The 24,649-nt window shown below is 45.8% G+C and overlaps 1 protein-coding gene across 1 annotated transcript in view; it reads right to left on the bottom strand.

Moving 5' to 3' along the window:
- Slc6a11 (solute carrier family 6 member 11) overlaps positions 1-24,649 on the bottom strand; it is a 115,339-nt gene that overhangs the window by 37,116 nt on the left and 53,574 nt on the right. The window contains exon 6 of the mRNA NM_024372.2: positions 17,835-17,969. Coding sequence (NP_077348.1) covers positions 17,835-17,969 — 135 coding nt within the window. The remainder of the gene's footprint in view (positions 1-17,834; positions 17,970-24,649) is intronic.

Raw genomic sequence — 24,649 nt, 5'->3', positions numbered from 1 at the left:
TGCCTGAGTAAGGAGGAATTACAATAAGAGACATGAATTCTGTGCTTCTACATTATTGCCTTCATTGGCAGGAAAAGTGTGTGTGTGTGTGTGTGTGTGTGTGTGTGTGTGTGTGTGTGTGTGTGTGTAAGGAGTTGGCCTGCCATTTCTTAGAGCTGGCAGAGTACAGGAAAAAGAGCTTACAGTTAAATATGTGCTAAAGAGTCTTTACTGGGGTACAGACCTTGGCACCCGTGAGAAGAATCAGATTGTGTCTGGGGAGAGAGAAGCCTATAGGTTCAATCTTTAACTCTGAAGGAAAAAAATCCTTAATGATGGCTCAGCACAGGACACAGACAATCAGGAAACACTCAACTGCATTGCTTAGATTGGGAACAACTTAGAAACAACAACTGTTAGAGTTCTCACAGCCTGGCTTGTGAGATTGTAGGGTGTGAGAATACTGGATCAGTCTGAGCTCTGTGGAAATGTAGCAACTACATAATGAAACTATGCATCCTTCCTTGAGCCCTGGGTGCAGAATTTGACACAGTGCTAAGGAAACCAGTTCCTGATGCACTGTCTCATAGAGCCATAGAAGAGACTTCGCCACCACCAGCTAAGATCCCCAAGAATACCAGGGGCTGGAAGACAACAGAAGGGGAGAATGAGCAAAGTGGTGCTTGATGGTGGTGCTTGATGGCCAGCTCAGCAGCCTGCAAGGACTGCGTTCACAGAAGAGCTAGTAAAGAGGCTTCTGCAGCAGGGATCTTGGGACTGTTACATGGCTTCAGTGGCTTTGTGGCCACACGGTGAAGTGTGATCTGTATGAGCTTCAGAAGAGGTTCTGACATATCTGTGATTTACACCAGCATATAAACTGGGCTTCCAAAGTACTGAAATAATCAAGAAGAGACAGAAGGAAGGGCAAACAGAGGGGTATGTTCGGGTTACCGAAAGGTGACTATGGCAAGATTTATATCAAGCTAGTTTTCCCATGGGTGTGGTAACCCTGGCAGCTAAATACTTTACTGGTGGGCACCTGGATACTTTTAAAGCCTGAAAAAATGTTCACAGAAGACATAAATGATACAGTAAGAAGACAAAGACTAAGCTTGTTCTAGTGGTGGGCAGTTGTACCCTCTGAGTATACATTATACAGTTCTTCCCTAAAAGTACACTGATGGTAGAGATCCTTTATCCAGCCCAGGGCCCTTCCTATTGCCAAAACCTAGAGCCAATCTGAAGCTAGAATCAGTTCCAGCAGCAGGCACAGCAAGGCACAGCAGGGAATAGCAGGGAACAGCATGGCCCTGCTCCTTGGGCTCCCTGTCAGCTAAGCAGTAGTATCTAGTCTCACCAAGCCTATGGGAGGCAGGAAGACCCCTGGAAGCTTCACATTAGGATGAGGAAGTTGGACATTTCATGGAGAATGACTGGATTTATAAAGAGCTAAATAAGGTAACATAAGAGCTCTATCCATGTGCTTGCCTACCCTCTGAATATTCTCTAGGACATGGGGAAATCAAGCTGGGACCAAGCTAGAAGCCTCTTATCTATTGGCTGGCTTTTATAATGCTTAAGTAGGTGGGGGATGGGGATTTTTGTTGACAGTACTATTCAAATATAGAGCCTTTGTGCTACATTAATAACCTACATGACAAGATGTGTCCTCTGGTTTATATACCCAGATCACTAGCCTCCTAGGATTGTGTTCATAGAATAACTAAGACTATTCAGGGTGCAACCAACTGATTTCCAACTGGATTCAAGGCCAACTCCAACTTAAGTATAATACTATGCTGCAGGGTAAGGCTCATTGCTAGTGAGATCATAGGCTCCCATGGAGGGGGACAACTTCTATTGTTTTATTAAGTAGATGTAATGTGTCTGTCAATTTGCTTTTAAACATTTTTAGTTTTGCCATGGAATATTGCTGCTGTTACCCCCAGCTTCAGAAAGAAATTTTTCTCTTGCAGTGTAGGTTGAAGACTCCTAGCCATCCAAGCTGCCAAGAATAACTGACTATGGCAAAGGGTGCAATGCTTGGCCATAAATGTAAGACAATAACCACCCACTCCACTCTCAGGGAACAACTCAGAAGAGGGGAGATCCAGAGGAAGGGGTGGACTGTCGTGTATCTGTATTCTCTCCTGGAGGGACAAGGAAGGCTCAAAGGACTCAGGGAGCTAAGGCAACTCATAAGGTTCAGAAATCACAGAGGATTACAAGACTCACAAGGACCCTCTCCCAAATAATATAGCAATAAACAATTGCTGGAGAAAAAGACTTTTCAGTAGACTTGTGACTCATCACCCATACTGAGAAGGATTCTTAGTGACACATCTGCCTTGGAGTTATGCCAATAAACTCATTAGTTCACCAAGCAAAATTTGGGTGAGTTCATTTCTTTTGGCTGTTATTGGTACCCTATCTGGGATAAACAGACATTTGTTCATATCTCCCTGGGAAAAGTCATGCACATGCATGCTTCCATTAGTGGCAAACTGAGTACAGCTCTGGGCTTTTTGGCAACGGCAAGAACAAAGATGAGTGTTCAATGTGTAATCAGTAAACCAAAGAATTCTGGGAACTCATCTATCTCTTCCTTGACATCACCCCACAGACAAATGACACGTTAAAGTACCTAACATCATCCATCAGTAAGCTATGTGCCTATTTGGGTGACTCTGAGCCCTTGCTTCTAGACACACAGCCCTCTGGATGAGATGGTGCAGCCTTCCATGGATCCAGAGAAAGTGAAGGACAAGTTAAGTACAAGAAGGTTTGTCTCTGTGGTTCCATTTCGGTCTTTATTTGAGATTTCTGTCTTAGACATAATTCCTAGAGAAGTCTATGACTGCTGTTATTTCCTCCATCTGATTTTTTTAGGAATCCTTCTTTTTCTTTAAAATAATGTTTTATTTGCTTATTGAAAGTTTATACATTTACCCAATTTATTTTAATCATATTTATCTATTACTCCCTGCCCCCAACTTGCACAAGTGTCTCCACCCCATCACCCTTCCAACTCCCTGTCTTTCTTTTTTGTTGTTAATGATAATCCTCTGAATCTAACGAGTGCTTCTTATATGCAAATTGGTGCGGGGCCATCCACCAAGGCACAGGTTACTAACCACATCACCAAGAAGAGTGACACTCCTTCCCTCAGTGGCCATCAGCTGTTACTACTAGCTCTTCTGCTAAAGGCAGATTCTCAGGGCTGCTGCCACATTTACTCTGCACTGTTTTGACTGACTTGATCTTGTGCAACTAACCACAGGTGTTGACATATATAGAGGCCATGTCATGCCAAGAGGGTGCTCTTTCTTTATGACTCTGTGACTGTTCAGTCAGTCACCCATTTAGCCGTCTAAATGAACACCACAGCACACACTATTCTAGGCATGAGCATAACTTTGAGATTCTACAACCAGTATTCAGTGGATATCTACTATGTGCTGGGCAGCACACAAACCATCTCAAGAGGAAAGTTGAGTAAGATGTTGTCCACATATTGGAAGGGACTGATCGTTTGGGTAGTGGTTGAGTATAACCTGGTTTAATCACATACTCTCTTAAAATAACATCCACCTGTCCCATTTCAGATGCTATGTAAAGTAGAAACATGCAGAGGACCAAAGATAAATCATTTCTCTTCTGTGGGCTTTCCCTCAGGAGATACCCTGAAGATGTGTCTCTGGACTTTGGACAGTGGCTTGTAAAGGTTAGTGATAGTGCTGGGCCCCCAGAGTCTGCACGGGGAGTTTCCCATCATGCAGCACAGCTTCCTGAGGTGGAGTGTACAAGACAATGACCTAAGCCTCTGTAAGGTTGGAGGAGGAGCTGTATCTCCTTGCCTATGCCTGGTGAAATGTCACTAAGGTTTTAATCAAGGAGTGGAATCAGGCTTGAGTTCTTTGTGAGCAAAAGCAGGGCTGTGTTTGCCCTGTGGGTGCTCCAGAGCTCAGCTTGCATATGGGAAGTGAAAGAAATGGGACAGGAGATTCACACACCAGTGAGTCTGCACAGAGATGGACATCAACTGTCACAATCCCAGTCACCCAAGACCTATCAATGCCCCATCATCTTGCTGCTCACAGGCAAAAGAGACCTCGCTCTTTCACAAAGCTTTCATGTACAGTAACTACTGTATCCATGAGGTGCTCATTGTAATTATGGTAGAAGTGTGGGGCTGTTGAGAGCCTCTCTATCTCCCTCCCTGTGGCCTCTGCAAATCTCAGGGCACTTTTTTCCATGGCAGACTATTAGTATATCTGACATTCTCTACCACTAACAGAAGTAGAAAGGACAGGGATAATTAAGACGGATGTCCAGAGATGTCAAACTCCTTCTCTGAGGTCACAAAGCTAGTGGTCAGGACTCTATTCCATGGCAGTCTATACTTATTATTTGACAAATGATGAGACAGATTCAAAAAGCTGGAAAAGTGACAGACGTTTCATTTGGGGTCCTATGTCCCAATCTAGTTCTCCACCAACTGTGGTGACACCCTGTCTCTGGGACTTAGCTATTCCCCACTACACTGCCTTCATTACCACACAACTTAATAAATGTAATTGCATTCTAGACAAGAAGCAAATTGACAGTGAAAATATGGTCTTTAGGAAATCATCAACCAAGAAATGTGACTTTGTCATGGCGATATTTGAATTAAGAATAACTAGAGGTCATTTCACTGAATGCTCATATGATGCTCAAGTAATTAGTATGCCAGATTTAAGACCAGCAGATAAAGAGAGACAAATGCTAATGATCAAGGATATTGTCATGGGAGATAAAGAGAATATACAAGCATGATACATACTTGGCATTTTGAACTACCAGTCTTGCTCGGAAGAAGATAGAACTGTCTCCCTATCAACAAAAGAAATGAGAAAAGTCAAAGATGAAAGTTGAAGAGAAAAAAAGACCCAGCAACCCATGAGAACATCTGAGCAAATAGAAGCCCAAGAAATTGGGTTTTAAATACCTTTCCAAGGATAGCACTAAAAATTTGAGCTCTAGGTATGCCTACAAGTTAAGATGAATTACTCCGCAGAACTATGAAGCAGAAAGTGAATTTTCTGTAGAAAATAAGAAGTTACAAAGTTATTTTTCAGCATAGCACCCAACATGGAAGTACTAGATATATGTGTAATCATATGCTGCTTTCATCAATGTAGACACTCAAGCCCAACATGCTAATTACCATCTTTAGAATTCTATACCCAGATAAACTATCACTCAAGAGGAAAAGTGGGATAAATGCATTTAGCCCTATATAGACTGAGAGGGTTTAGTTTCTCTTAAACCCCATGGAAAGTACTAGTAAAGGATATACTTTGCCAGGAAAACAAATATAACCCTATAGAAAAAAAATGAAAATGATAGGGAGTAAAGAAATCATTACATCATGGAATAAAATCCAACTATTGACTCCTAAAAAGTAATGAAGAATTTAGATGTATATAATTGAGCTGATGAGTGGGGTATTTAGAAGGGTCTTGAGTCCTACTGTTTATTGTTCAGACAGAGGATGAGGCTGGTGATAGCCATGCTGGCCGAGTCAACACCCATGCCTTTCACATTCTCCCTTGGCCTCTGTAGGGCTCACAGGTGAGCCTTCATCATGGCTCTTCCTATCCAGATAAACAGTGGCCACAGTTCTGGTCCCAGCTTTTCAATGGCATCCTCAGAACACTGTTGGATATCAGCAGGCCCCTGGAGCTAGAGGAGGGACAACCACAAAAGTGAACAGTCTCTCTTCAGGAAGATGAGGTACCAGCTCCATGCTTAGGCCCCAAGGGAGACTTAAGATTCTATAGATTGGGGGTTGGGGACTTAGCTCAGTGGTAGAGCGCTTGCCTAGGAAGCGCAAGGCCCTGGGTTCGGTCCCCAGCTCCGAAAAAAAGAACCAAAAAAAAAAAAAAAAGATTCTACAGATTGTCCTGCTTTGGGGTCTTCAGTTCTAAACATCATTACTGCTCAACAGACATCTTTACAAAGGGAAAATCCTTTCATAGCCATGTTCTTTGTGATAGCTAAGCATGGTTGCCAAATTGCCCGTTAATTAAAAGTCATGACACTGGGCATCCATATGTAGAATGTTTCTGATCAAATTATTTGAAATAGGAAGACACACTCTAAATTTGAGCAGCACTGGTAGAAGCACAGATAAAAACAGAAAGAAGTTTTGCATTTTCCTGCATGCCTTTGTGCTTGCTGGCAAGTCTATCTACCCTGGTGTTTCCACTACTGTCGGCTCATTCATTGACAATAGAGCAAAGGTCAGAAACTCCTCAGAACTCTATCAGCACCATATTGGGACCTCTGAGACATACAGCATCATGGAATGAACAACTATCAGGCTGGTGGCCTCTCTCGTGTGAGATAGCCATTGTTGGACTACTCCGACTGCATCCTATAAACCAATCTATTGTGTTCCCTTTTAACACATATTTCTTTTTTTGATTCTGTTGCTCTTAAGCTGCAGTTCTCAGTCTGTGAGTTGTGAACCTTTTGGGGGTAGAATAACCCTTTCACAGGGTTTGTCTAGACCATTAGAAAACATAGATATTTATGTTATGATTCATAGCAGTATCAAAATTATAGTTATGAAGTAGGAATGAAAATAATTTTATAGTTAGGGGTCACTACAACATGAGGAACTATATCAAGTGGTTGCAGCATTAGGGAGGTTGAGAATCACTGTTCTAGAGAACCCTGACTAATACACTCCTCACCATAGTGACCTCTGGTCACACATGACTGGTGATGATCTGAAACTTGCCTACAGTGCATGATGCACTGAACTATAAATGTGATTTAGTTTCAGTCAATTTAAACAGACGAGATTTGTGTCTGCATATCTGGATAGCACAACTCTAGGGGAGTAGGACCTAAAGAGCTTACTGTATTCTACCTCCAGGAAGCCTCGGGTGGTCCTCTACCTCCTCCCACCGTAGAGTAGGCTGGAAGGCAGGAAGAAGGCCCAAACTCCAAGAAATTCTTGCTTGAAGAATATCTGTCCTCAGAACAATAGCCATTTTAGACATGAGCCTTAACTGATTGATCTGACAGGTCTCACCTTCCTGGAATGATTGCTTAGGCAAGAATGTTTCAAACATCCACCTGTGTGCCAGTCACTTGACGGCACTGCTGAAATGCCGTCTTTGAGAGAGCAGCCTCATGACGGAGCCTGAATGTTAGCACTTCTGACAAACTCCTAGAGATAGCATGGCTGGCTTGAAAACAGTTTGTGTAGTAAGGTGTGAGCAAAAAAACCAGTATGAGAAAGCCAACATTTGCACCATTCCAACTATAGACCATTCTGGAAAAGACAAAACTATGGAAACAGAGAAAATGTCAGAAGGAGGATGGGTGTGAACAGGCAAAATACATGAATGTTAAGGCAGTGATCTTACTTTGTATGGTGCTTTAATGTTGAGTACATGTCATTACACAGCTGACCAAATCCACAGAATGTTTACAGAATGTCTAGCACACAGGATGTAGGCACCTGCCACTAAGCATGATGACCTGAATTTGATCCCAGGACCCACATGGTGGAAAGAGAGAACTGACTTCCATGTACCCTTTAACTTCCACAAATGTACTATGGTGCATGTATGTGTGCACACAAATGAACAAATAAAAGTTTAAAAGAAATATAAATTCTATGGGCATCAGTGAATATAAGATATCAAAAATGGCTCTGTAATTTTGAGGAAATGGACCACCCTAACAATAACAGAAAGCCTTGGGTATTAGCGAAACTTTAATGAGAATTCTGCAACTTGAGTTTCTTTTAAAAAACACAAAAATATCATAATAAGGCTGTTTTCATTTTAATCCCAGGTGTGAGGCTATGGGGCCATTCTGATGTTCCTCGTGATTTGCCTCGTGCCCTAGCAGAAGCTTGGTTTTGACAGCTGCAGATAGTTTCTGAGATTGTGTGACATGTGGAATTCTGGGAATTTTCCAAAGGGTATATAAATGCTAGGATCCCAAGAGACAAGGCTGGTGGTTGGTGGTCATTTGGGGAGTTGGTTTTGGTTTATTAGTAGTCATGCTCAAGGAAGAAAGAAGAAAGAAATTAGACTCACAAATTCTCATTCTCTCTCTCTCTCTCTCTCTCTCTCTCTCTCTCTCTCTCTCTCTCTCTCTCTCCCTCCCTCCCTCCCTCCCATCTATTCTTCTTTCTCCCCTATATCGTGATAGGAGGTGAATCATGGGGTAGGGATAAAGGGTGGGGAAAAGAAGAACCCATAAAGTAGCAAAGACAGGCTATAGGAAACAAAGTCATTCAGACTTTCTGTTTTCTATTTGTGTAAGCTTAAAACACCCCCAAAGTAAAACATATTAATGAAAGACCCTACTCAATTAAAACCCTCTGTTCCAGAAAATATAAACTACATCTATCCACCTGATCCCCTACCCATTCCCATAGTGGCCAGCCCAGTGGCTAGTAGGAATGGACTCTTGGTCTATGAAAACAAAGCCAGGGTCAATACTTCATAAATATGTTCTGGGCAAATAAGCTCAGGAAGGAATCCAGCCAACAGCCCATCTGGGGTCATTAGACAGAGCTGATGTGCTTCTCTTGGTATAGCGTAGCTTGCCACCTATACTACTGAGCACATGTCATGAGGGACTTTGGCTGTCTCCTGGAAGTGACCCTACTACCTCTTTGCTGTCAAACCTTGTGAGCTTCAGCTACAGCACCTATAATGTCATAGCCAGTATGTTATTTCTCATGGCTCTACAGCCCCCCTTCATCCTCAGCACCTAGATGCTTACTTAGCTAAAGCCCCAACAACTCATTGGCTATGTGGGCCCACTTCTCCCTCCTTCCCTCCTCCATCTTGTCCTGTCCGTTTTAGACTCCTGAAGAGGCTAATAATAGCTGTCTCACCTAGACTAACCATATCCACATGGGCCAGGGGACAAGTAAAAATTGGTCTCTGCCCTCTAGGTTCACACAACAGGACAGTCTGAAGGTGAGAGAGGGCAAGTTTCTAAGATATAGCCACCTAGGAATGCAAAGAGCAGATTCAAAAGCAGCCAAATCCCTAGCACACACCGCCTGGCTTCGCTCCGTCTGCCCTGAGCTAGACAGCCTTCTAAAATTACAGATCTCTTCACACCAATCAACTTCTCATGCAGGCGCTTTCCACACCTACCCACAGACCACTAAGGGAAGTCTGTATTCTCTGGCTTGACAGCTACAGTCTCTGGAGAGAGTAACATGACCTTTCTCTCTTTAAAGCCACATTACATGTTACATATAGTTGCTGGTTACCAACTCTCCCCTGCAGTCATGTCCCTCTGGCCACTTCCTGCATGTATACAGGCAGTTATTCTTTTGATCCATGCTTTTTCCAAACTGCCTTCCTCCCCCCACCCCTTCTTTCAGATGGCAAATTAAGGCTCCACTAGATCTCTAGGACAGGCAGCCAGAAAGAATTTTTTAATTCACCTCTGACTGTTGGTGTTCCTTAAGATAAGCTACCATATGGCATCCATCCACTTCTATCTACCCACCCTCCCATCTGTCTGTCCATCCATCCATCCATCCATCCATCCATCCATCCGTCAATCTGCTCACCCTTCTACTATCTACCTATTCATACATATATCCATCTGTCCACTCAAACACCATCCATTCAACCACCCATGTATCCACCGTCCATCTATTAATCTGCTTACTCATCTATCTACTCACCTATTCACCTATTCAACCATTCAGCCACCTATCCATTCATCTAACATTCATCCGTGTGACCATGTCTGTCTGTCCATCCACCAGTCCATATGCTGCTGCTACATCCATCAGTCCATCTATGCATCTACTCAACTACCCATCATTCATCTTCCCACTTATCCACCACTCATTCATCTGACTTCTCAATTATTGACCACCCATAAAGTTGCCTAACATGCATCATCTGCTATCCATCCACTCATTCATTTATTCATCCATCTGTCTGTCCATCTATCCATCTGCCCATCTACCCATCCATCTCATGATGATTAGGATTTTCTCATGTCCTGGCCTCAATCCCAAGTGCCAGGGAACCCACAATGGATGACCCACAAACATCCTCTGTTTATGTAGAGTTGAAGTTCTAACTGATGATACTAACCGTGGATGTATTGATGAATAAACATGAGATTATTTCAGGCAGCTACCAGCTCCATGAATTAAAAAAACATCACCGGGTTTTTATTCAAGTCATGGGTTGAGAAGAGACCTGATGTGGGAGCAGAATGAATATGTGAGAGGGCCAGCTATGGGATGACATAGAGAAAGAACCTTGAATGATGGGTCCCTGGCAGCTGGGGCCAGGCCCATTGTGACCTGGGATTGTGGGCCATGTGAGATATGATGATTGATGATATGACCTATGATGATTGAATATATTGGCAAATACCGCCAAATGTCTCCTGGGAGTCAGAATTTGCAACTAAGCAGCACTGCTCTAGATCAAGGAAATATCTATAGTCACCTTCTCCAAGCTGAAAGCCAAGGCTTGAAGGAACCCATAGAGGAACCATAACTCAGAAGCCCATTACCTCCTACCTAGTCCTGTGAGGCCAATTTTTTGGAGTCAGCATGTGGCTTCCACAGAGCTGGACTGTGAAGATGTGAGGGTGAACCCTCACAGTGTGTTTAGCCCACACAAGGTCCAGCTGTCAAAGGCTGGAATAGGATGCACATGAAGACAAAAGCCAGCACTCTTCAGAGGAGGACAACAGAATCTAGTGTCTACGCCAATTCTGTAACATAACAGTAGTCAAAAACTACAAGCAACAAATCAAATAAGAAAACACAGGCTTTACTCTAGGCCAGAGGTTTTGCATTTAGTAGACATCAGTGACCCTAGATGTGTTCAGAGAACTAAAGGACACATCCAAAGCACTGAGGCAGGGAGCCGGCGATCCAGAATCTCCAGTGAGCTCCTTCAGAGTGCTGCAGGAAGGCAGCGGACACAGTGAGGGAAGGGTGGTAAGCAATAAGAAGCAAGAGCCCCGTTGAAATGCTTGCCCACACTGTTTAGACTGAACTTGAATCTGCCCAACGGCTACCCTCAAAGTGGGACACCAACAAACCAGAGGCAGCAAAGTCAAAAGAGAATGGGAGAGGGAGGTTTGGAGGGAGGAATGGAGGGAGGGGGAAGATAGACAAAGTTTGAACACTGGGAAGTAAGTGATGGGCAGTTGCTTCAAATTGGAGATGAGAGAGCTGGACACAGGATGGGGGCAGTCAGAAGTGGTGCCTAAATGGTGACAAAGTATCTAAGATCCTAGGAAAGAAGCCATGTGGTGACTTCAGAGTCAAGAAGAAGAGCTGGGACTGGGAAGCAGGCGGTCAGACACAACGGCTTCAGCATTGTGCCTGCCTTTTGCTCAGCTGAATCACAAGCCTCTGGGCTCAGGGATAGTTGGGTTTTAAGCTTATATCTCCTAAAAGAACTTTGCTTACCCCATAGACAGAGCACAATGGTTTTTGGTAGTGATTTGGTGGTTAAGTAAACTGGAGAGACAAGACAGTTATGGTGACTGGTAGAATATCAGATATCAGTAGATGATAACCATCAGTAGTTACGTTTTAGATGGCAGCTAAGTGTGTGCTATGTGATCGTCCACATTCCAGGATCACTATGTTGATAGCTATGCCAGCAGCTCTCTTACTCCCAACACTAATAAAACAGATAAGACATAACCTGGGGCCTCAACTCTTTGACAGCATCTTTGTGATATGCAGAACCTCAAGGAGGAACCCGACAATGCTGTCTCCATGAGCTAAGAAAAGGGGAAGACTTCCTGCCTTTGGACAGGAGGTTAGGTAAGATATACGCCAGTTCCAATCCCCAGTACTGTCCCTCCATTCTTACTATTGACCTAACCACAGCTCTTGAAAGAGACAGGAGCCTCCCTGAAGACAAGAGCCATGTGTGATGAGATAGCTAGGCTGAAAAGTAAACAATAAACTCACAGTGCTAGAGAAACCACTTAATGCAGAACCAATGTATTCAAAGAAAAGTGTAAGGGACTTCAGTTTCAGGAAGTAAGCATGAGATCATATCAGTGGCATTTTATCATCATCATCATCATCACCATCATCGTCATCATCATCACCATCATCATCACCACCATCACCATCATCACCACCATCATCATCATCATCATCATCATCGTCATCATCATCACCATCATCATCACCATCATCGTCATCATCATCGTCGTCGTCGTCGTCATCATCATTATTATTAAAATGTATCTGCTATCTCTAAGTCAGTGGAGGCACGGATATTTCAGGTTCAGCCCAGAGGCCATGTTTTATTCTAGGTCTTGGCCTGGAACCAGAGTACGTTGCCACCAGGTGGCAGTAACTTCATGTCACCTTCTTAGTGGCTCAGAAGGCTTTGAACCAGGGTCTGGTCTTCTTAGGTGGTCTGACTTGTTCTCCTCTGGGGTGGGGAGGCAGGGAAGGTCCTGTCCTGAGGTCCAGCATTTGGACACCTCATCCTCAGGTTCTGCTCCCTCTGTAGAGGGGGCAGCACAGGGAAGTGGTGTACCAGGGCTGCCTGGGAAAGCAGACCCGAGAGTTGGATCTGTGACAAGCCTTTCTGTTCTCGCCCTGAAAACACACACTCGAAACACAATGACAAGGGAGAGCGAAAGGAATCTGGGGCAGGGACATTGTGGTTTCTTGCAAGATCCCCTTGGCTCCCCAAAGACTGAAAAGACAGAAAGTGAAAATCTAACGGGGTGAAAAAGGAGTTGGAGCCCTTCACACTCCAGGGCTAACAGTGAAGACAAACAGAAGTTTAGAAAGTTCTGACCATGGAATGCAAAGCACAGGGCAAGCTGTGCTGTATCACACAAGAAACGTGTTTTGTTGGATCCTCGATAAAAACCTCAGTTCCTACTTCCAAGCCACCTTCCCCTTGGGGTGTGGGGCTCTGAGTTGTCCTACTAAGAGCCAGACACAAGACAACATGGCTCAGGGTCCTACTATGTGCCAGGCCTGGGGCTGGGCAGCAGAAGTAGGGAATACAAGGGGTTTGGCACATGTGTGCATCTGTGCTTTGGGGCAGCTCTGTATGGAAGACCCTAGAGGGCAGGTGAGAGTCATGATGCCAGAGAGAGAGAGAGAGAGAGAGAGAGAGAGAGAGAGAGAGAGAGAGAGAGAGAGAGAAAGACACAGGATGGGAGCCATGCAGCTGCACAGCGACAGTAGACTGAGTATTCCAAAGTCACTGCTTCTTGAAGAGCATGCTCAGATGTACTGGGAACTTGGGCTGCCATGACACAGGCAGTGAGCACTACTGGGATCAACAATCTTCCTTCCAAGATATACTCACGGATCATTTTACCTCACTATAGACTGTGCCCGGGGCTGGCAATCCAACAGTGGGTAAGCAGGTACAACCCCGGCCTCACTAAGTCTACACTACAGTGAAGGACTGCAAGTCCTACCCAGAAGCCTTTACGATATCATCAATGGTGGAAAAGGAGCTTGAGGACTGACAAGAGATATAGGGGTTAGGGAGGACATGATGAGGTCTTAAATTCTGGGATTCTTCTGGCAACTACAATAGCTGCATGCACACCATTACACGTTTTAAAACAATTTCCACAGCCATCTTTTCATGCCCACAAATAAAAGGAACTAGTTCCATTTTACTGATGAGGAAACTGAAATGGTCCCAACATTCTAAATAAAGGGCGGAGTAGTGCGACTCCCAGCCCCAGCCTATGCACTAACATGCACAGGGGGAGCAGAAGCACCTGCTAAGGAGCGTCAGGTGGAAGAAGGCCTGAGAAGGCAGGTGAGGGTCAGTGAGGGTCAGATGCAGTTGCCTACAGGCTTTGGCACTGAGAATGAAGAGACAAGGTGAGTGGCCAGGCTGAGACCCCTCCAAACCAGACAGCCTGGTGAATCCTGCTTCAGTTGAGTCCTAGAGGTTGAGTGAATGTTAGGGTAAGGAGTTAGGGACAGAAGGAAAATTGTCTGTAAAGAAACAGCATGTGTAAAGGTCCTGGGACAGAAAGGACACATATGTTTGAGGCCCAGAAAGGAGGCTCTTATCTGGAACAAACAGAGCTAGAAAGCAAAGCAGGGATGGGAAAAACACAGTATAGATGCAGGTCCCAGAAGTCTTGGGGAGTGGGGCAGCAATCGGAATTACTCGAGTAACCATGAGCACCCCAGAAAGGGTTTAAGCAAAGAGCTGCCAATCAGATTCACATTTCAAACAGCTGTTTTTTGCACTGGCCAGAGAGCAGCCTGGAGGGGTCAGGTATCATTTCTTTAAACCACTGAGGGGCCAATCCTGTTTTTGTGAGGGGACAGCAGTAGCCTGCATAACACCAGGGGCACAGAGTGGGGAACAGAAAAGGCACAATAGGATCTGGTGATCAGTAAAGCACTGGGTACTCTGCGGCAGAGGTCAGCGAGGACTGAAAGGTAAGTGTGTGAGCTATGCAAGCTGCGCTTCTGAGGCGGGCCAAGTGCAGGTGTGGCTGGAGTCTGAGACTCGGCCTTTAGGATGTTCTCTATGTGTCCAATGATGTAGCAATTTCTTATGACAGGGACACATTGTATCTCTGTGTATAACCGCCTCTGAGCCTGGGGGGTCTTCAGTGACTCCCAGAGTATGTGGGTGGTTGTGGAATCCCCAATCCAGATGTCCACACAAGGTGTTGCTGTTCAACTCTTTCTTTGCCACACTGAAGCAGAGCTGCGAGCCTTCTCCAGAAACAATGTGAAAACAAGCAGAGGGCTGGCACTGAAGCAGAGGCCATACTTTGCCAGACTATACTCTCACAAAATCTACCTGGAAAACCTACCAGCTGGTGCCAACCTTTTCAGGCCACTGATAGAGAAACTGAGACTCAGAAGGAGACCTGGGAAGGCAAACCTGAGACGGTCAGAAAAAGAGCTGAGTAGATTGCTAGGCCACAGGTTCAATCTGTGTTTTCAGACTGTGTGTACGTGTGTATTCAACTGTGTGCTTATGTATGTACATGTCCATCTCTGTATAGATGCATGTGCACATGTACATGTTTTTGTGTGTAGCTATATGTGCATGTGTGCATCCATGGGCTGGCTGGTTTTGTGTGTCAAATTGACACAAGCTGGAGTTATCACAGAGAAAGGAGACTCCCTTGAGGGAATGCCTCCATGAGATCCAGCTGTAAGGTATTTTCTCAATTAGTGATCAAAGGGGGAGAGGGCCCAGCCCATTGTGAGTGGTGCCATCCTTGGGCTTGTGGTTCTGGTTCTATAAGAAAACAAGTGGAGCAAGTCAGAGGAAGCAAAGCAGTAAGCAGACCCCCTCCATGGCCTCTGCATCAGCTCCTGCCTCCAAGTTCCTGCCCCTGCCCTGTGTGAATTCCTGTCCTGACTTCCTTTGATGATGAACAGCAATGTGGAAGTGTAAGCGGAATAAACCTGTTTCTCCCCAACTTGCTTCTTGGTCGTGGTGGAATAGACCACCTCTGCACCATTTCTGTAGGAATAGAAACCCTGACTAAGACAACAAGTGTATTTGTTTCCTCTGTGTGCATGTGTGTGCGTGTGCGCTTGTGTGTCTGTGTGATCACAGGTGTGCTCGTGAGCATTTTTACCTGTGTGCATGCATGTTCATCTGTGTTTTTCTCCCTCTCTGTGTCTGTATGTCTCTGTCTCTGTCTCTGTCTCTCTCTCTCTCTCTCTAAGTGTGTGTGTGTGTGTGTGTGTGTGTGTGTGTGTGTGTGTGTGTCTGTATGTCTGGCTCTGCATGTGTATCTGCATGTGTCTGTGTGTGAGTGTAGGGCTCTGAGGAAGTGGCACTTGGATGCCTCCAACCTTTTCCAGGAGTCAGATTCATCCCTGAAGCTCCTTACTTAAGTAAGCTCCTACTTCAGTGTCCTTCAGCCACCCCAGACCCACTGAAAGTGAGCCCTGAGGCCTGCACCTTCAACAGCTCCAGGCACCCTGATGACTGTCAAGGTCTAGATGTCATGGGGGATGATTGTGGTCTCTTTGCTGACCTTAAGGCCAGGGAGGAAGAAGGCAGTGACCAGGGGAGACAGGCAGGAGCTTGCTCTGTATGGATATAGGACCTGTAGACCCCACAAGGGAAGACAGAGCAGCAATGGGAAGTATGAACCCCAAACTGCTGGGTTAGCAGAGCCGCTGCTGTCACAGCTGTCATTGGCCAGGCCAACAGCACACAGGAGCCAATTGCTTTCTTCCTGAGGATTCCTGTGATTTGGAGTGTGACTCAGTTGCCTGTAGCATTCAGAGACATAGCAAACTGGCAAAGATGAGCACGTGTCCCAGTCCACTGGCCTCATCACTTATTGTCACAGACACCTCTGAGTTGTGGTAAATAACCTGTGCTCTGCAAATCTTTCCATCCACACTGCCCAGACAGAGGGAGCCAGAAGCTACAGGCTTAAAATCACTCGGAAGCACCAAATTCTGACTGGAAGCGAAACACCAATTCCATGTGATTCATGTGTGTTTGTTTCTATATAAAACGGGCATTTCCTAGTGGACAAACTGACTCTGAGCAAGTAGCTTCCTATGCTGGCATTCCTGTGAGCATGGGCACACCCGAGGAATACTCCAGTGAGCTCTAGGCTAGTGTCTGAAACTCTGAAGGCTTCAGGCAGGTGGTGCAGGTTGAGGGCTCGGCTGATGAGGGGGCTCTGTTTAATACACTCCCGGGCTCTTCGCCATGAGCAGTGAGAGGGGCTCAGGCATAAACACTTGCCACTCATGACTAGAATAATCCAGGCGTGACTAAAGGTGAGCCGATTTCTCCAATTCTTTATGTGGAGGTGGGGTCAAGGGCAGGTTCGGGTGTGAACTATTCTACCAAGAAAGCCAGTCATAGAAAATATCCCCTTTCTCCCCAAGACACCCCTGACAGGTCTGCAACACCAGGCAGGGGAAAATAGCGAAAAGATTTAATCAATTCCTAAATGAAGTTTAACATGTCCTTTACTTGTGACTGTGAGTGTGGCAACAAGCCACAGACTTCTCATGAAGGAAAGCCTAGATATGATGGTGAATATCTATAGTGAGGCCTGGATAGCTCAGTGGTGAAAAGCACATATTGCTCTTTCAGAGGACTGGAATCCAGTTCGCAGCACCGGCATCAGGATGCATACAATCACCTGTTAACTCCAGCTCCAGGTGATCTGACGCCTGTGCCCTCCTCCCACGCCCACACATACGCAGCATACACACATGTACACACGATCAAAATTAGTTGATTAATTAAAATTAAAAGCAAATAAATAAAAATACAATATCTATGATGAGTGTTGCCTTGAAATCATGATACTGGATGATCACATGATCCCACCAAAAAAAAATCCAAAACATCCCTGATCCCAAAACCCAGAATCCGAAATTTCCAGAATGTCAACATAATACAAGTAGAAAAGCTCGTGGCAAGAGACTTTGTTTCCCAGACAGCACAACTAAAAATGCATATAGAAGATATGCATGAAACAAATAAATCCATGCTTACAACTGGGTACCACCTCCAAGACACTCATCAAATATATGGAATATTCCAAAACTCAGAAAAATCCCAAACCTGATAAGTTTGATTCCAGACATTGCAGGTGGGATCATATGTTGAAGGCACACACCAAGACGCTTCCATGTTTCCAGGTCACATAGTTAAATGTTTTAATACACTTGCTTGCCTATGTGTTTAATGGATGCATTAATAATTTTCATCCTGAGGAGGCCACCGGCTTCCACCTACTTACCTGGTGGGTGAGTGGACCAGCCTCAGTGGCTGGTGGGTGACATTGTGCTTTTGAGCTGCAGCCCTTACCTGTGGATCAGAGAGCCGGGAGAGGTCAGGGTACAGGTAGAACTTGATGCCTTCCGAGGCACCCGGCAACGTGACCCCTCGGATCAGGAGGATCAGCAGCATGATGTAGGGGAAGGTTGCAGTGACATACACGACCTGCGTTGGAGAAGAGAGACAAGAGGTAGGCAGGGGTGGTAGTAGTGGTCTTATCTCACTCGGCACAGCTCCCTCTGCACGATGCACGCCATCCTTTATGGAGGCTGCCCTGAAGTCAATAGAAGCATGGACCATGCTCTCTGTATCCATCTGCACAGCCCAGTCTCAGAAAGACAACTGGCCCTGAGCATCCTCAGGGTCTTGTTTCCATAGCTGCCAGGAGCCATGGATGCGCATGCCTCTCACATCACGTGCAGTGTTTGCAGAGCGCTCCATAGTTCTCCGTGTCATCACTTGACAGCTGACAACATCCGATACAATGCGAGCGCCATGCCGTCGGCACCCTGCATTATCTAGGGAACAATTACAAGGAAGGAAGCCTACAATCCAGTTCCCATGCAAACATCCATTCATTATTTCTATCTGGGTTTCTCCGAATTCACAGATGTGGCTCCTGTGGGACTGTACTGACAGCAAGTACCTAAACTAACGTCAGAGAGGCAAAGAGTAGGATGACCGTGCCTCCCTGGTCGTCTTTGCCATGTTGGGTGTGACAGCCCCGTCAATCAAGAGGAACCTGTGCAGGAGATGGATCTTCCAAGGTTGTATATGGTCAGCAACAATGTGTCCTACGTTTAAACCTTGTGAGGGGAGGGAGAACCTGTTTGTCTCCCTCTGCCCACTCCTCAGGGGAGCGTGTACAGAGGGCATATGAGGAGCTTGACAGCAGTGGGTTTCAAACTCACAGAAAGACATTGAAATTACAACCCTGTACTTGGAGCTCTGGGAAAGAAGTTTCTCAAAACAGTTCCAGGTGGGTCACTTGATAATGTTGTCTATCTGACTCCACTCATTTTAAAATGTATTTATTTACTGTATGGTGTGTGTGTGTGTGTGTGTGTGTGTGTGTGTGTGTGTGTGTGTGTGTGTGCATGACATGGCATGTGTATGTAGGTCGGGGAAAACATTCAGGAGTCCTTTCACCATGTGGCCCCCAGGGATCGAACTCAGGTTGTCAGGCTTGGCAGCAAGCACCTTTCCTAGCTGAGCCATCCTGCTGGCCCTCTATTTCATCTCTGTTTAAACCTGGCTGGGACTCTTTTAAATCCATTTCACAATTCACTAATGGTTTAAGACTTGCAATTTTGAAAAGAACTGTTCTTCGTAAAAATCTTTTCTTTTTATAACCTAAGATAGACTGGGACATGGGGGTAGGAAAGGAGATGGGAGGTGGAGCCGAGAGTAGAAGAGGAAGCTAAGAGGGCAGGAATGACCCCACACTGGTTTGGAGCTCTCTGGGTCTGGTCTGCAAGGAGGTCAATGGTTCAACCCAGAGAAGCTGAGAGAGGCTGAGCCAGTAGAGAGACTGTGCACTCAAGGACACATAACCTTCCTGGAGCCCTCTCCTGAACACTGCTCACACAGAGCTGGCCAACCATCCAACCTCTGGACCCCAGCCCTGGGTCCCCACATAGGTGCCAGCCCTCCTCCACTGGAGGACCCTGCAGGACTCAGAGTCCTGCCACATTTAGCCTTTTCTCCTTTGTCATTTTCTATTCTCTAATCACTTGCACTGTCCCTTTTGGGGACCTCCCACTCCTGTTTAGAAGGGAGCTTCTAAACAGCCAACGAATCATGGCCAAGTATGGATTCACAGCCAGGTCGACTTACTTCCAAGGTCTCCTATTTGAACATCCCAATATTCCACTCATGAGATCATCACAACATTTGTGAAAATACATTATTATTTCTCTCACTTGAGAGAAGTCATTTATTAGCATAAAACGCATGTTTAAACACAGTCCTCGAACAAGAGGACACAAGGATCAGCAGAGATGGTGACAATGCATCATCCAGACACACCTGGAAGGTTGGATCACCTTCTGTGGGTGCTATCTGTGTTCTTCAATGATAGCTCACTTAGCCCCCAGTCTACCAATGCCTGCATTTAAGCTGACAAGTGAGCCATGGGCTCCCTGGCACGTCGTATGACCAATGCATTCTCATACTGTCATATACAATGCCACGAAGTGTAATTCAAGGAAAAGGGCATGCAATTCAGACACACAGAGTAGGCAGTCAATATTAACAATAAGAAAAAAGGTCAGTCATGGCTGTAGCTGGCCATTGGCCAACAGGCTGACTGCTGTAAAACTCTCCTCTTCCACATAGCTTCATAGGCCTTGTCTATGACAGATATTCAGCATTGCACACATATTCTGTAAGGAACGCTTCTTAGGGCTGGAGTGATGGCTCAGGAGTTAAGAGTACTTTCATTTGCTGCTCTTCCAGATGACCCAAGCAGAGCGTCCATCTTCTGCACTGCTCACAACATTTTTAATTTTCAAGCTCCTCCAGAACATCCCACTGTGGTCTCAACACTCAATAGCCTTTCTAGCCCAAAGTTCCAAAATCCTTCTACAATCCTCCCCCAAACTTGTCAGAAATACCCCGTTCCTGGTACCAATTTATGTTAGTCAGGGTTTATAGTACTGCCATGAAACACCATAACCAAAAAGCAAGCTGGGGAGGAAAGGGTTTATTCAGTTTATATGTCCACATTGCTGTTCATCACCAAAGGAAGTCAGGAAGTCAGGACAAGCACTCAAGCAGGGCAGGAACCTGGAGGCAGGAGCTGATGCAGAAGTCACAGGAGGGATGCTGCTTACTGACTGGTTCCCAGTTCTCATATCAGGTGGCTTACAACCATATATGACTCTAGTTCCTATGGATCTGACACCTGTGTCCTCTGAGGGCACCTGTACTCATGTGCATGTACCCACACGCATGTGGATGTGCACACATACCGAACCCCCCACATCTATATATAATTTTAAAATAAGAAATTTTTAAATATTTTAAAATATTGATTTATTCATTTATTTGGTGTGTGTGTGTGTGTGTGTGTGTGTGTGTGTGTGTGTGTGTGTAGTTATGAGTATGGGTGTATGTAGGGATATGGAGGGGTGTAAGTCAAAGGACGTTCTACAGGAGTTAGTTTTCTCACATGGGTCCCTGGGATTGAACTCAGATTGCAAGGTTGGCAGCAAACACCCTTACCCTCAGAGCCATCTCACTGGCCCCTGTCTATACACACTTGACTCTTTCGAATACTGTTAAGTCAGCTCAAATCTACAAGTCAGGAGGAGGGTAACAACCTCGGTGCCCTCAGCTAGGGTAACAACTAAACAACCATGCCAATCAGTGCAGTAGGCAGGAGCTGCCATGTCCCAGATTTCTTTCTCCAGCTTAGCGGCCATGAGCCCTTGCTCTCACAGCGGAAAGATGAGAATGCTAAGCACAAGGACAACTCACATTCACAGGAATTCATCCTCAGCCTGCAGGACCACGTTAATGAGGCTGAATTTGCCAGTTTCCCTATGTTGTCTTTACTGAGTAGATAGGGTCACTGGGGTACCCTTTAGAGAATCATTTAAGACCTGACCAAGTATATCCTCTGGGCCCAGGCAGTGTGGATGGCAGACAGAGACTCATCCTGGTGGTGGTGTGCGTGCGCCATTAAATGGCTGCTGGTTCTCAGTGATGACTCTGAGGCCACAGAATGAGCTCCCAGAGTATGCTTCTGCATTACGTTCGAACAGCCAAGCCCCCTAACCATTGTCCCTACTTTCATTTTTATACTTTTAACAAAACCATAAAAGATAGGTAATATGCAAATGATTTGCCCACAGACCATAGTGTGGGCATGTTTACTACTAGAATGAAACCCCTGACTGGCATGTGTTACCCAAGATTCGCTCCTAAGCTAAAGTGTGGGAGCATCAAAAAGGATATAAAGGGTGCAGGAGGGTGAGTGACATCAAAGTCGAAAATGTAACATCTCCCCAAATCCCTTCTCATGTGTTTCTATTTTTGGCTAGACTGGGTATTTGTGTTATCTTTGATTCTTCCCCTCACTCCCAGCCCCAGCAGCTGGTGACTGTTACCGTATAGATATGACTGTCAAGAGATTGCCCACAAATGACATGTGCCAGCACTCACTTCTCTTGTGCACTTGTCAGACTCTACTAATCAATCCCAGCATTCCTTGCAGCTGAGCCTGCCAGCAGCCTCAAAGCCCTCCATGTATTATTCTGTCACCCCTGACCTACTCCACATATCACATGTGCATTTCCTGTTTCCTGCAGGTTAATGGATGTGTAAGATCCAGGTCTGGTCCTTAAGGAAAACAGTGTGCATGTGTGTTTGGGTCCCCTGGAGTCCTGATACTGCACGGCAGGGTCAAACAGGTAAAGAAGGCTGCTGAGCCAAGTGCCTCCCAGGTCGCTGAGACGGATCCGTAAAAATGATTTGGAGCCAGGCATCCCTGGGTAAGTGGGAACGGCAGAGGCCAAGGAAGTGGGATGGACACAGAATATGCCTACACAACATCAGGAAGCTTCCAAGTGGTCACTGGGGTGATGGGGAGGTTGGCCTCGTTCCTCAGCTGTCCCCACATGCCATCACACTCAATTCCCACTGTTTGGCTCACTGTGTTCTGCACTCACAGCAAGGGTCCCTCGCTCCCTTCCTTCTGGGTCACTGTGACAACCCTGTGCTATCCACACTGCTGCCCAGGTTCAGAAACAAAGATCTGGCTCATCTCTGTCCTGTGAGTCGTAGCCAGCTGCCCATGCTCAAGGTGGGGTGGAGTGAAATGGTTGAGCCTTGGTGGCAAGTGCTAGCATCCAATCCCGCTTCTTGCTGTGTGACTTGGCAGGTCTCCACCCATCCCCACCGCCAGTTCCTCACAGCTAGGGAGCATGCCAGGCTCCTCCAAGTCCCCTTGCCTTTTCCCAGCCTTCTTTTGTCCACAGAGTCCATGGCCAGCTCAAGGCCACCCACGGTGTTCACTCTCTATGTGTCTGAGTCTCCACACAGCTGGCTGAGCTTCCTCCAGGTCACATGTTCTGCCCTCCACCAGGATGTCCTTGTCCCATCTCACAGCTCTAGAAGCAGAAGCTCACAGTGGCTGACTTGAAATATCTCCTGCTCACCTCAGCAATGCCCTTTTACCCCACACAAACAAAACTGCCAGCCCTGATGTGGTTGTAAGGAATGCCACGTCCTGACTCAAAGCCTGTCACCCATCACTTGAGCTATCCAAGCCCTCTCCCTAGCACCAAATACTATGGTTGCCTTGCCTTAAAGGCTCATTCATGATATCTAAAATGGAGGGATGGACTTCGACGTTTCACACTTCTAATACTGCACTCACTGGTCCCAGAGCACAGAGGACTCTGGTTGAGATGGGTACAGTCACTATTTGTTGGGTGAGAGAAACACAAACTTAGGGTAGGATGCCAGTCATCTAGAATATGGTTTTGCACCAGGTCCATGTGAAACATGGGAGCCTTGTGAACTTAGGTTTGGTGAGTATTGGATTTTAGGAGGTGTATCTGTTGGGAAGGTCATCACAAGGTATATTCTTGTAACAGATCACACACACACACACACACACACACACACACACACACACACACACACACTGGGAGTCAAGGATCTCTTGATGAAGGTCCTCCCTGACAAGGAGTAGGGTTCCTTTGAAGTCATCTGGGGACCCAGAATATGTCTGGACGAGGGAGGAGTTGTTCGCAGTGCTTGTGACTGTGCTGAATGATGGGTGACTGAGATAGGCACAGTAAGTCCTTTGACAAGGTAGCATCCAGCCAGCCTGTTCCTTGATGTTGCCAACAGGGGCTCAAACACAGGGAGGTGGGTGTGGAGGGGGGAGGGTCCCATTTGTCAGCCTCCTTAGGCTCAGGCAGTGAGGCCTCCCTGCTCGGAGCATACCCCTGGGTTAATGAAGAGTTTCACTATTGTTGAACCCCCTTGCATCAGGTCACCTCCTTCTGCACAGAAAGGTCGAATAGTTGTGGTAATTACACTGTATCCTGTCTTAATTGACTCTAATTACTCATTTGCATCCCAATACTGGAATCCTAGGGTGCTTTTCCCCCTACTTCCAAGACACTATTTATTTCATAGCAGGAAGACTGTCTGGTCACTTGGAATGCCACAGAGTTTGCAGAAGGGCCTCCCCTCCCTAAGTTTTCAGGACAATGGGGCAAGTTATAAAGTGGAGTGTTGTTCAAAAAGCTTTTGGAAAGTGAATTGATGTGGGGACAAGGGCCTAGGTCCCCAGGGTCAGCAGATCCAGAATGCTGTGTGGACTGCTCAGGCAGATTCCATCCTCACTGGGGGAGAAAGTATGATACAGTGAAGACGGGGACAGATGGGCTAATTTAAGCCCATCCATGCTGTATTCCACAAATGGACTCACTTATGTGAGCTAATCTTTGCTATTTATCCAAATCTTCTTAAAGGCAGTATGCCTCTTATGTTACCAAACATGACGAGGAAAACTGTGAACTTCTGCCAGAGAGCAAACCATCTCTAAGACCAATGGGTTGGCAACCGCAGAATTAAATGTGATGAACTAAGATGAGAATAAATTCTGGCACAAGGCTGGATGTCCTTGTGGGTGCTCTGTCTGTGTCTACAGAAAGAGAAGCAAGTTTGAGAGGGACTAACTCGAAACCATCTCATCCCTGGACTCTGCCAAGGAAGCAACCATTCCACAATATAGCAATACTCTCAGCTGCCTTTCATGCAGAAAAGCTCATTCTAGGGTTTGCTCCCAGAGGAATTTCTTCTATAGTTGTAGTGAAAGACCAGAC

Source organism: Rattus norvegicus, chromosome 4 (genome assembly GCF_036323735.1).
Source record: "Rattus norvegicus strain BN/NHsdMcwi chromosome 4, GRCr8, whole genome shotgun sequence".
NCBI classification, from domain to species: Eukaryota; Metazoa; Chordata; class Mammalia; order Rodentia; family Muridae; genus Rattus; species Rattus norvegicus.
Note: the sequence above shows the minus strand (reverse complement) of the source record. Positions and strands in the feature narration are given on the sequence as shown.